Source organism: Choloepus didactylus, chromosome 11 (genome assembly GCF_015220235.1).
Source record: "Choloepus didactylus isolate mChoDid1 chromosome 11, mChoDid1.pri, whole genome shotgun sequence".
NCBI lineage: Eukaryota > Metazoa > Chordata > Mammalia > Pilosa > Megalonychidae > Choloepus > Choloepus didactylus.
In genome coordinates this window covers 66,903,087-66,915,901 of record NC_051317.1, presented here as the reverse complement: position 1 = coordinate 66,915,901, position 12,815 = coordinate 66,903,087, and the positions used below count along the sequence as shown (strand labels likewise).

General features: G+C 36.8%; 1 protein-coding gene across 6 annotated transcripts in view; it reads left to right on the top strand.

Moving 5' to 3' along the window:
* The window catches only part of FYB1 (FYN binding protein 1), a 203,536-nt gene that overhangs the window by 117,892 nt on the left and 72,829 nt on the right, over nucleotides 1–12,815 (top strand). For all 6 annotated transcript variants that reach the window (XM_037798838.1, XM_037798839.1, XM_037798840.1 and 3 more), the window contains exon 3: nucleotides 8,776–8,929. In XM_037798838.1, coding sequence (XP_037654766.1) covers nucleotides 8,776–8,929 — 154 coding nt within the window. The remainder of the gene's footprint in view (nucleotides 1–8,775; nucleotides 8,930–12,815) is intronic.

Genomic DNA, 12,815 nt, shown 5'->3' with positions numbered 1-12,815 from the left:
TTCCAGTCTTTACTCTGTCATGAGGCCACCCAAGTGTAACAAAGATAAAGAAGTGGAAAAGATAGACTTTTGTTCCAAGAAGTTTGACTGTGAATGAAAGGAGATAAATCAGCTGGTAGCTAGAGGGGGGAGCAATGCCAAGAAAGGATGGTGTGTGCTTCTTTAGAGTAGAGGAGATCAGACCATGCTTACGATGGAGGATGCCATCTTAAAGGAAGAAACGCACGGTCTAGAGCACATAGGAAGTGCTTAGTAATTTTTTCTTGCTTGATGCAAGTGAAGCAAGTAATAATTAATGGAGCAGGGTTTACAAGGAAGCAGGAACAAATGGGAACCAAGAACTGCAGTTAGTATTGGCAAGGAGGAATGATATTTTTTCGGACAATCAGCAGCATAGGATATGAGGGAGATACAAAGAGGTTTTAGGGTTAGAATGAAGGACAGGTGGTGATGGTAAGGTGGACTATTCTCCATGTTCTCAGGAGATAAAAGTGAGTTCATCTGTGGTAAAGGAGGAAGGCAGGGTGGGATCTGACAAATGTGGGGAGCTATTCATATCTCAAAGAGTGGTATCAAATGTGGTCTATGTATTTGTATCTCAAAGAGACTGTATCTTGAAAAAGACTATGTTTAGTAAGGTGTATATGAATGCACGTGGGCTTTCACATGTAAGGAGTTTCATTTAGGACAGAGTTCACCAGTCCAGACCCTGTAAATGCCATAAGTTTGCTAGAGCTTTCCCTCCTGTTTGGATGGGCAATAGCTGGATGCCTACTCAGGAAGGAAATAAGTCTATATTCTCAGTTGCCTTTGAACTGGCTTAATGCTGAGGCTGGTACTTAATAATTCCTAAATAAATAAATAATGAACTTATGCAGATGACTTCCAATGTTTCAAGTCAGGGCAACTTAGTAATGATTTCATTTGTGGCTAACCTCATCCCTGTGTGATCACTTTTTATTTTTCAACAGTGCTTCATGATTTTCAAGATGCTTTTACCATATATGAGCACATTTAACCCTTAAACTCCTGTGAAGTAGTTGGTGTTGTATTATCCCCATTTGACAGATGGAGAAACTGAGTCACATGGAGGTTAACTGACTTGGAAAGGACAAACATCTCCTTGACAAAAGAGTTGGGGTGAAATCAAAGTTTTCTGACCCCTGACCCAATTCTAAGGCATCCTAACAAAACCAGAATTAGAAATGCCTGGTCAGGGTTCTGTAGCAATGGGATCAATACAATGTAGTGTCTTTGTTTGTTTGTTTGTTTTAAAGAATCCATAGATTAAAAAAGAAATTGAGAACCATGTCTCTAGACTTCTCATACTCTTTGGGCCATGAAAAAAGCTGTGGGTAACTTTTTAGTCAAAAGTCACAAATATCAGAATCTCAGGGGTATTGCAAAAATACTATGAAAGTATCTGGAACCAGTATTTTGGTTGGCAGAAAGATCTAAGGTGCAAAGTTTGTGAAATAATAAAATTTCCATTTCCCATAATATATCTCCATACTCTGTGTCTCCTGTACCATCCCCACTCCCACCCCTTCCCCCTCTTCATTCCCTGCCCCACAGTTCTGTTTTTCCATTAATAAAGCTTTAGATCCTGTCAAAAATCTCAGCACTTTGGGTAGCCTGTGGTTAAATGAGCTTGAAGCCACCCTCCAGGGGCAGGGCCAGATGACAGCTGAGCACCCACTGGCTCATGGTTTGCCCCTCCCAGTTGTTTCTTCCTGGTAAAATGGCCTTGGTGTTTCATCCATCCAGAAGTGCCTGAAGTAGGGGCGTGTGGCTTGTGCAAGGCCTCTTCTGAACTTCCAAAGTTAAAGAAGATGAAAAGTTTGAATTGGGGGTTGCTAACTCCCAAGATACACAAGAGCTGTTTTCATGTTCTAGAAGGTTTTACAATTTCTCTCCCCTTCATCCCCACCCTTCCCCCATTTTTTCTATAACTAGCATGAACTGTTTCCCTGATACAAGTACAGTCATGTCTCTCTTATTGTTGCCGTTAATCACTTAAGCTCCCACCTGCTTATTAGCAATATGCCCAATATCTTCTTTTTGAAGCTTTAAGCTTCAAATGCCCAGGAATGCAGTTCCTTAATCTGTTTTGGAATGAGGGTGGGCAGCAGATTGCAAATTCACTCGATTAACCTACTATTGCAAAATCGTTCTGCAATTTCCAGGACGCCAGTTCTGCCCTCTGATACAGGGGTCCACATCTCTACACAGGTCTTGTCATTCTTCCAGGAAGAATTCCAATTGGTCTTTCTGGTTCCAGCATTTTAAAACCACAGACCACCTGGACCACTCCCTGAGCCTTGGGAGATAAGATCTATAGGTAGATCACAGTTTTAGGTGTTGTCTCCCAATTTTTACATCCCTAATTCTTGAGGCCAGCTAAACTCTAATTTTGTTATTCTTCCCCCATATTTATTTTGTTTCTTTTCTTCTAAATCTTTTAATGACTGTACTTCACATTTCCAAATTCTAATTCTTGGGTATTTTATCTTCCTATCAGCCTACAGCTGTTATCCTTTTTTGGAGCCCATTTCCTACTAGCTCCTGAATGTTGGTTTTCCTTTGCTCTGGTTTTTTAAAATCAAATTCTGAAGCTTCATACATCTAGCATCCCAAACACCATATATGTGAATTCCTTTACAGATTACAGTCTCCAGAGTCAGCTGTGCCCTATATGAAACCAAAAACAGTCCGACAAACTCATACTAAGAGGAAAAGTACAAAGCAGAAAAGCTGGACTTACACCCAGATCTTAGGAGAGTGTGTTAATGTGTCCATTTAAACTTAGCAATAATTTCCATTTCATTATGTTAAGAAGCAGCAGAGCACAGCAGAGAGGGCCTGGACATCATAAGCAATTGACTAGGGTTTGAAAATTCTGGCTGTTTGAACCCCTACCTCTATTGCTTAGTAACTGTAGGGACCCAGGGCCAGGGCCCCTCCCCTCCATAGTGAAAGTGAGTTATTTCTCATAGCTGCCTACTGCCTACTTGACCAGGACAGACATTAAAGGCCATCAAAACTCTCCAGGGTGGGAAGAGAATGTACAGATGGTATGGTAAACAAAACACTGAAACTCCCCTCCCCTGATCACCATTGATTACAAATATCCACACCCCTGTCACAAGACACTGCAGAAACTCTGTTCTCACACCCTATGGAATGCCTATGTCCCAACCCTTATAAACCACCCCTTGGCACCCCCTGCTCTTTGAAGAGTGATAATTCCATTTTCTGGCCAGTGGCCACAGGCAATAACTCTCTCCTATCTGTGAGTCCTATTAAACTCATGTCTAACTCCGTGCCTGGCATGTTCTTTGGTCTTGGGGCTGAGCTGGGTTGGAACACTGACTTTGAATTTGGGTAGCTTTCCTAATGATCAAATGGAAACAAGATAATCTATATCCCATCAGTTTGCTGTAAAGGTTAAATAGGATTACATATGTGAATTGCCTAGTATGATAACTGGCAAAAATGAAATGATTAATGTTATTTATTACTAGCTAATCTCAGAAATTTCCTATAGATTTATTGTTTCTGTTTCTTCTTTATAGTTCAATCTCTGTCCTTTTCCTTCCATGACAACAAACCAGATTTTTGCTTTTGGGGATTCCAGTATTACTAATTGTATTTTAATATATCCTATAAAGCCCAGCTTAAGATGTTAGAGCCAATCCTATTATTAACGTAACCGTATCTGGCTTTCCCCCAGAAAACCTAAGATTACCTTTCCTTCCAATTATTTTGTATACATGTAAATGTATTCGTTCCTTGTGGTATTTGAAAGAGAACATAGATTTTGCAAAGCAAAATGTTCCATTACTAAATACTCAAGTAACATAGAAAGATTTTATCATATGCTTGTCCAAGCTTGATGAGGAATAGGACATTTAAACAATTAGTTTAGTGTTTCATTTAGCCTTTCAAATTGTCTTTGACAATTTTCCAAAGGCAATTTAAAAAAAAATTCAACCAGGCCTTGCTTATCTCTCAGCTGCTTTCCCCTGGCTTTGCTGGCGCTCTCCTCGTGGAGCGGCAAGACGGCTGCCAGCAGGCCAGGTGGAGCCCCTTCTAGTTCCAAGTTCAGTGGAAAAGCAAGCATACCCCGTTCCTGGTTTTACAAGTTATTATAACTATTGAAAGGAGAATAGATGCCAGGCAAGCAGAGCAGAAAGAGTCTTCCACCAATATCTTACCAGAAAATTCTCGTAAAGGCAGAAAAGCAGCACATGGGTTTCGGGGTGAGTTGAGTTTTTAGTGTTTCCAATTAAAAGGACTCATCATTCCCCAAACCATGACTGTAATTTCTCTCCTCCAAGCCTTAGCCCACTCTCATATGTTAATGCCTCCTGCTTGTTAAAATCTTTCCCATGTAATGAAAGCATAAGTCACAAATGGCTTATAAGTATTTTTCCTTTCATCTGGACAGTGACTTTTCATCCACTCACAGCAGCTTCTTCTCTTTGGGAACAGCTTTTTAAATTACTTATAAATCTGCCAAACTATACTGTTTATAAATTAAAACAACAAAATATCATTTTCATCTGTCAAATTCACTAAGATTTTTAATGCTATTCCATAATAAAAGAGGCATTTTTAATCAGTAAGTAAGCAATAGCTTATTAAACCAATGGTGCTGGGTTATTTGTTAAATGATTTCAGAACAACAACAAAAAAAACCCATAAAATTAGATCTCTACCACACAACAAACTCCATAATAAATTACTAATAGTTTTAAAGAATTCATGTGAAAAAGGAAGCCATCGAGAATTAGGAGAAAATATAGATTAATAATTATTTGCTCTCAGGGTGGGGAAAGACTTCCTAAACATAACTCTAGTGATGGAAATTATACATAAAAGGATTCAGTTAATTGAACTAGAGAAAAAGTGATGTCCCATAGCCAAAAAGGTTTATTTATGACAAAATGAATGGAACAAAACATGCCTAACATAAATGTAATGAGTTGAAAATTTTTTGCATCAGGTTTACCCCAACCAAAAAAAAAAAAAAAAAAAAAAAAAAAAAAAAACTGTCAGAAGAGAAAGCAATATAATACTTTTTGAGAATTGCATCTGGCAGAGTATTGCAAGTCAGAAGTGCAGATTCTGAGCAATTTTAAAGACTCTGAGAAGAAGAGGAGTACTGAGGCAGCTAGGAGAGAGGATGTAGAGAGAGGGTAATAGTTTTAGCAGTTACCACAAGTGAAAAACTTTGGAAAGTGAAAGAAATATCTAAAGGAATTAGGCAACTTTTGGTGTAATATGCCTTGCAAAACTTTGGCATTGACCCATTAAGGAAATTTACAGTAAAGTGCTAATTTTTTTTCAAAGGTTTACAAGATTGGTTTTATTGGTTATGATATATTTTGGGTGTTTCTATATATGGCTAGTCAGAGGAAGGAGCCAGAGTAGCTGTTATACTATTTGTCCATTTATTAATATCCTTAAAAAAGTAGCATAAAAACAATTTTAAAAGGAAATGCCACTAACAATATAGGCAAATAATTTTAATAGATAATATAACTTTAAAAGAAAAATGTTTATAAACATGAAAAATTTGACCTTACTGGTTATCATAGACATGTAAAATTAAAATGGTCTTCAAGATGACATCCCATTTTTCTCTCCTAAAATCACCCCAGAACAAGGAAGATAAGAAAGACAAACTGTATATTCAGGGAAATTAGGAAATATGTATGACTCCAAAGTACAATGTGTTAAATCAAAATATGGAGGAATGACAGAGAGGGAGAGGGTCAAAGCAAAGAGGGAGATAAAAGTCAAGCAGCTCCAGTGACTATGTAACCAACAGAATCGGGGAATTTTTTAAGGTACCAGTAATGGTATGCTGGTAAATGTTTAATAAACAGTTCTCCAGGAAGAGAACTCTGTGTACGTGTGTGTGTGTGTGTGTGTGTGTGTTTGGTGGGGGGAGGATGGTGTTATACATGCATACATAAAAAAATTTTCCAGTATAAAGTATTGTAAAGGAATTGTAAATTATAGCACACAATTTACAAATAATAATAAAATATAGAACTACCTCTATTGAAAATCCCACATAGCCAGTTGGTGATTTCTGCCAGACTCATATCTTTATATCTAGTACCCAACCTATGGTTGCAATTAACAAATCAATATAATTCCAACCTGAAAGTTGATACTTTCATTTTTGTTAACAAGTAAGACAAAAGAGAAACAACAAAGGTATATTCTGGAACAGCATTTGTCAACGACACAAGTGACTTCTTTGCTGAATTGGGTAATAGTTTCCAAATACTGAAAGAACATTTCCTCAGTTTTTTATGTTATTCACAATGCAATGACTGAGAAACACGTTTTTAAGTTAAACCTGCATTACTAGCATTTCCTCCATCACTTCCTGAAGGCCAATAATCAACAAAATGTAAATCCAGCCCAGATTTGTAGTGTTTACTGATATCCATGAGGTACACTCTTCTCACCATGTCCAAGTTCAATCTACCATAATTAAGTCACTGAAGGCAGAGCTGGGAAGAGATGCTAAATACCACACCATTGTATAGGCTTTCCACATTCGCAGCACTTCTCATCACAATTTTATACGCATTTTACTTTCATTGCTTTTTAGCTATTAATCTTCCCAAATCCATAAGGGAAGAAAGTTCTTTTTTTCCCCCCTCTGCTGCTTTTTCTAGTGCCTAGAACAGTGCTTGACATATAGGAGGCATTCAATAAATATTTACTGCATGAAAAAAAGAAGGTGTTGAACTTACTGTGTGCCAGGCACTGTCTTAAGTGCTTTAAATATGCTAGGTTGAGTTAATCCTCACCACAGCCCTATGAGGTGATAATATTACTATCTCCACTTTACAGATAAAAACTAGGAAGTAACTTACCAAATCATACAACAAGGAAGTGGTGGAGCCAAGATTTAAACTCAAGCACCCTGGCTGCAGAGCTTGTGCTCTTTATCATCATAATTTCTCTGAGTTTATCAGAACTATGATGACAGCAAAGGGAAATCTCAGGATGACAGCTGTGTGACAGACCTGAAACAGTTCAGATTAAAGCAAGTAGACAGAGAGAAAATACTGGAACTCATAAATTATCTGATAGGTTTAACATTGTAGAAATTTTTAAAGGCATTTTACACAACTATTGGAAATTGTGCAAAGAAAGAATTACAAAGAAACTAAACAAATGATGAATGAGGCCATTATTAACTCCAGGAATCAAGTTAAATGAGAAAAGAAAGGTAATCATAGTATACTACTTGACTCAACAGTGAGCAATATTTACATAGTCATGATTATGAAAACAATAAATGTGGATTGAATTTTAAAAAATAATCATGCTCATCTTATATTGGAAAAGGAAGGGTAAGAAAGCAGAAATCTGTATCTACCTAATAGAAAGTCACTGGTCTTTTTAAAAAAATCACAACAAACAATATATTAAGAGAAATATGGAGGTATAAGAAAGAAGATGTTGGAAGTGATTGCCTCCAGTGGGGAGAGAAGACTACTGCTATTTTTGTCATATGTTATTTGGCACTCTCTGACTTGCTAATCCTGAACATGTATTATCTTGATTAAAAAATGAAATTAACTTAAAACAAGAGGTTAGATTTTTTTCTATAATATTGGCAAGATTCAAAACAACATTAATGTCAACAAAGACTTGTGAGGATGGGCACTCATATATTAACAGGTGATGCTGTCAGTTGGTATCTCTCTGGAAGAAAATTTGATATTTTGTGCCACACACTTTAAAAAATGTCACTTGACCCAGAATTTTAACTTACAAGAATGTATCCGAAGAAAAAACTTTAAGAACATCTTCAAAGATCTAGCCACTTTTTATTACAACAAAAATAAATAACACAAATATCCAATATTAGGGCACTACATTTAAAAATCATAACAGAGATGCATAAAGAAAAACCATGCAACTGTTAAATATTATATTATAATTATATTAACCTATAAAGATGTTTTCCATAGTAACAAAAAGTAAAAAGCTGTCAGCAAATTAGCAAAATGGTCCTGTTATGCTCCCTTCCCATAAAAACATATCATTAAAATGTTTTAAAATACATATAACTCATAGGTATTGCTGAGTGATGAGATTATGGGTGATTCATATTTATTTGTGCTCATCCCTATATTATAATTTTCTACAATGTGTATGATTTACTTGTGAAATTGTGTAATAAATTTCAGTGTTTAAAAAATCACACCTGAAACAAAACGTAACTTCTCATTAAAGACTCAAGGAGAATATTGAAAATAAATAAGAGTGTGTTACACACAAATGAGATCTGATGCAAAAACTAAGCCTCTTTGGTCTAAAATAACGGGTCAGAAGAAAATCAGCATTTGTAAAATCATAAAAAAATGTGGTTTATAAAGATTGTAGTTATAAAGTTGATATGAGTTGTTCACAACATCCAGAACTAAAAACTGAGTTTAACCTTAAAGCTTAAAACAAACCTTAAAACTAAGGTCTACAAAGACTTGGGAAGGTAAGAGAAATTATCTTGTCAGTGGGATTAGACTCAAAGAATCTATGTATCTCAAGAGATAGAATATTTAAAATGCCATGTTCCATGGTACTTAGAATATTAGATTCTAAAATGTTAACTCAACCTGGGATGCATTTCTTCAATTTTTTATATTCAAGGGCCTTGGTTTTGCATACTTGGAAGAGCTAGTTCTTGTATTTTGAAGATTTGTCTTAACTCATGGTGTTGTTTGCTTTGCTTCTTAGGCACCAGCAAAGCCCAAGTGTCTTACTCAACTGCTTCCCTACCACCACCTCCACCATCCCATCCGGCCAGCCAACCACCGTTGCCAGCATCTCACCCAACACAACTAGTCCCAAGCCTACCTCCCAGAAACATTAAGCCTTCTCTTGACCTAAAGTAAGCAAAAGATTATCTTGTCATTTCTTTATGTCTGCAGATTTTCAAACTATGTTTGTCTGAGTACTGGGGGGTACATGGTAAACTACTACCACAAATGTGGGGAGAAGGGCTGGCTGAGAAGGCAGCTCCCATACCCCTTTTAGTCTGAGCATCTTCTGTTTCTCTGTTTTATGTTGAGTTTCCCCATAAGATTTCATTTGAAGAAAGAAAGTTTCCACAGCTTTAAAAATGTTCTGAAGCTTTCTTCAGATCAGCAGGACCACCACCACCACCACTTCTTCCACCATCTCCATCATCATGGCTTCCGCCATCATTTCCACCACCCCAGTCACCACCATCACTCCCACCATCACCATTACCACCATTATCATCCCACTACCGCTACCACTACCACCACCACCACTATGGTTTACTGACTGCCTATGATGTATTAGGCACTTTATATATCTAATCCCTATAATGGTATTGAGTGGGTAGCATTATTATTTCATGGATTGAGGTCAAATAATTATTCCAAGATCATGCCAATCTGAATGAATGCCAATCTAACTCCACAGTAGACACATGCTCTTAATTACTATGATAAATAGCCTCCTTTAAATATAAAATACAGGTTTTCTCTCAACCTTCAGAACTTTTGTCTGGGGATTTAAAATCTAGGAAACTTTTAATTCATGCACACTTTAGTTAAAATTTTATCTTGGGTGGTACTTTTTAGAAATGTCAAAATTGTATGTATTGCTACACATGGGTTGTTTATCTAGGATTTACCAGAATAGCTGGTTGAGAACAAAGAAAGTGAAAGATGGTACAGGATGAAATGTCATTTAAGAGGAAATACTCAGGTAATGGCAGGGCATAGTCCTCATGGCAAGATTAACTAGATATCCTCTGTTCCTCTTTCAGAAATTGATTTACATGATTCTCTTTTACCACAAATAAATAATATCCATCCCAACGTAATTGGCTACAGTCTGTTTTCCTTCATTTCAATCCCTTCCTACAGTGATGCTCTTTACAGTAAAATACCAAATATCCATAATCCATATAATAGAAACTATTAACAAACATATCTGTTTGGCCATTCCTCTTAAATGCTTGATGATTACAAATTATAGCAGGATTGAAAACACACTTACCATGGATAGCCACCACTGTGTTTCATTTTAATGCACTTTCATGTGTGTTTAAAGGCAACAACTGGAAGGTGTTAGAGAAGCTTAGTGGTTATTATCTTAATAAATGGTCTGTTTTGTACATTTCTATTGACTGCACACCCTTCCATTGTACATTTCTATTGACTGCATACCCTTCCAAGCATTTGAATTTATGGGTCTTACTGTAAAGACTCTCATTTCCCATGATATCCAGTTACCAAATAAGAGTGCAAGCCATTTGTCTACTAACATGGAAGTTCTGAATAAATACTAGTTTAATTATAATAACTAATTAGTTAATATGTGCTCTAATGTATACTTGACCTACATAAATTATTTTCCTTTCACATGTATTAAATCCTTTTTCCTTATTCTCATCTTTTTCTAATTGGATAGATTGAACCCATTAGATTTTTACCTTACTACTTTAAATCTAATATGATCCTATTCCAGCTACTATCTTCAGTAAGGCATCTATGTCCAGGATAATCCTAGTGAGAAATTGTAATAAATGACTTGGAACATGAATTCCTGAAAATTTAAAAGATATGTAGGCTGGTAACTGTTTGGAAGAAGAAGTGGTGGAGAGGAGAAGTCTTGGGCTTTCTTCCTACAGGGTCAGAGGTCCCACATGTTTGTTCAAACACCAACATGTTTGATGATTCACTAGAAAGCCTCACTGGATTCAGCATACAGCTGTACTCATGGCTAAGATTTATTACAATGACGCAGTAAAGATATACAGGCAGATCATGAGGAAGAATGTTACAGTCAGAGTCTAGAGAAATTCATGCACAGACTAGCAGTGCTCTCTCGCTCCAGGCCTATGAGGAGACACACCGAGAGTGCTCCTTTCTCCAACTGTAAAAATGTAACTTATGTGTAGTTTCCTCTCAGGAAAACCCATTAAAGATTCAGCACCCAAGGTTTTTACTGGGGGCTGGTCATGTATGCACCCTCTGCCAAGCAACTCCCCAAATTCCAGACTTCTAGAAGGAAAGTAGGCATACACCACAAATCATATTATTTATACAAATAGTCCAGGCACAGTAAAACATCCTTATCAATTAGGTAACTTCTGATATCACAAAAGGACATTTTTAGTAGCCGAGTTCCCAGACCCCAGCCAAGGACCAAGCTTGCAAGGAACTTCTTCTAAAGACAGCAGCCTCAGACCTGCCATGTTAACTCTTTTCTGCAAACCTACTCCCTAGAATCCATTATGTCAAGGTGGGGAAACAAATTGAAGGAGGAAGAAAAGATCTCAGAAACAGTCCTATAACCAGCACTACTGCTTCATAAAAATGCTTGTCCATTTCCCAGAAGGCAAAGTTAAAAAGGCCTGCCAATCAGCCAGGCTCAAAATTCTTACTTGTGATATTGTTTTCATCAGAGATTAACAAAATCCACCAATAGTAATAAACTTCACCTCATCCCTGCCTCAATCTTATTAAGGACTCCTAATTAAAAAATCTTGGTTCATCTAAGAGTGACCAACTCCACAAAATGTGTACCCTTGGAAGAAGGGTGGTGAATACAAAGCCGTTATATTGCCTAGATAATCTACTGGTTGCATATGTAAAAGTTAATTATTAGATGGAGGGGATGGAAGGAATGAAAGCTAAGTGACTAGCTTGTTTTTTTCAAAAGTAAAATAAGCTAAATTTTTTTCAAAAGTGAGAATGTCATGTACAGTGAAAGACTTCCAAGCTCCCATCAGAGATCTCACGTAAATTCCAAAATAAAGAAATATCTGGGTTAGAAAATGTCCCCCCAGATAGAGGAAGCTAAATAAGAGGCATTGAGGAAATGAAAGTAAAATGGGTCTTGATATTTAGGCTCAAAGCTTCCCTTTCACAGGAAAGGGAACTTTATGGGGTGTTCTTTAGGTAGAATTGTAAAAGATAGAAGTGCTTCCCCTCTCTCAAAGCACAAATATGGATGTTTTCCAGGTCCCCCCTCTGCCTGCCTATAAATGTTCCTCCCCTCTCCAATCCTCTGGTCAAGATCTGATAGGTACTTTTTTTTACATTCATTCATTCAACTGATACTTAATTTTTTTATTAGAGCTGTTGTAGGTTTACAGAAAAATAATGCAAAAAGTACAGAGTTCCCATATACTCCCCTCCTCACAATACAATTTTCCATATTATAAACATTTTGCATTAATGTGGTATCTTTGTTACAATTGTTGAAACAATATTATTATAATTATATATTAACAATAATCCATAGTTCACATCAGGGTTCATTTTTGTGTGTTGTACAGTTCTACCTTGTTTTCTTTGTTTTTAGTATTTATTCTGGTAACATATATACAACCTAAAATTTCCCCTTTTAACCACATTCAAATATATGATTCAATTCAGGAGTGTTAATTACATTCACGATGGTGTGTTGCCATCACCACCACCCACTACCAAAGCTTTTCCAAAACCCCAAAGAGAAACCAGTTAAGCATTAGCAGGTACCAATTAAGCATTAACTTCCATTCCCTACCCCCAACCCTGTCCCCAGGTAACCAGTATGTACCAGACATTATAATAGGAGCCCAGGGAATATCAAATATTTATTGAAAAAAATAAAGATCCCTATCTTCATAAAGCAGGGGTTAAGAAACAAAAACAACAAAAATATTAAGTGGGCAAACAATACAGTATGTCAGGAAGTGTCATGTGCTATGGGACAAAATAGAGCAGAGTTAGGTGATGGGGTGTGTGGGGCAG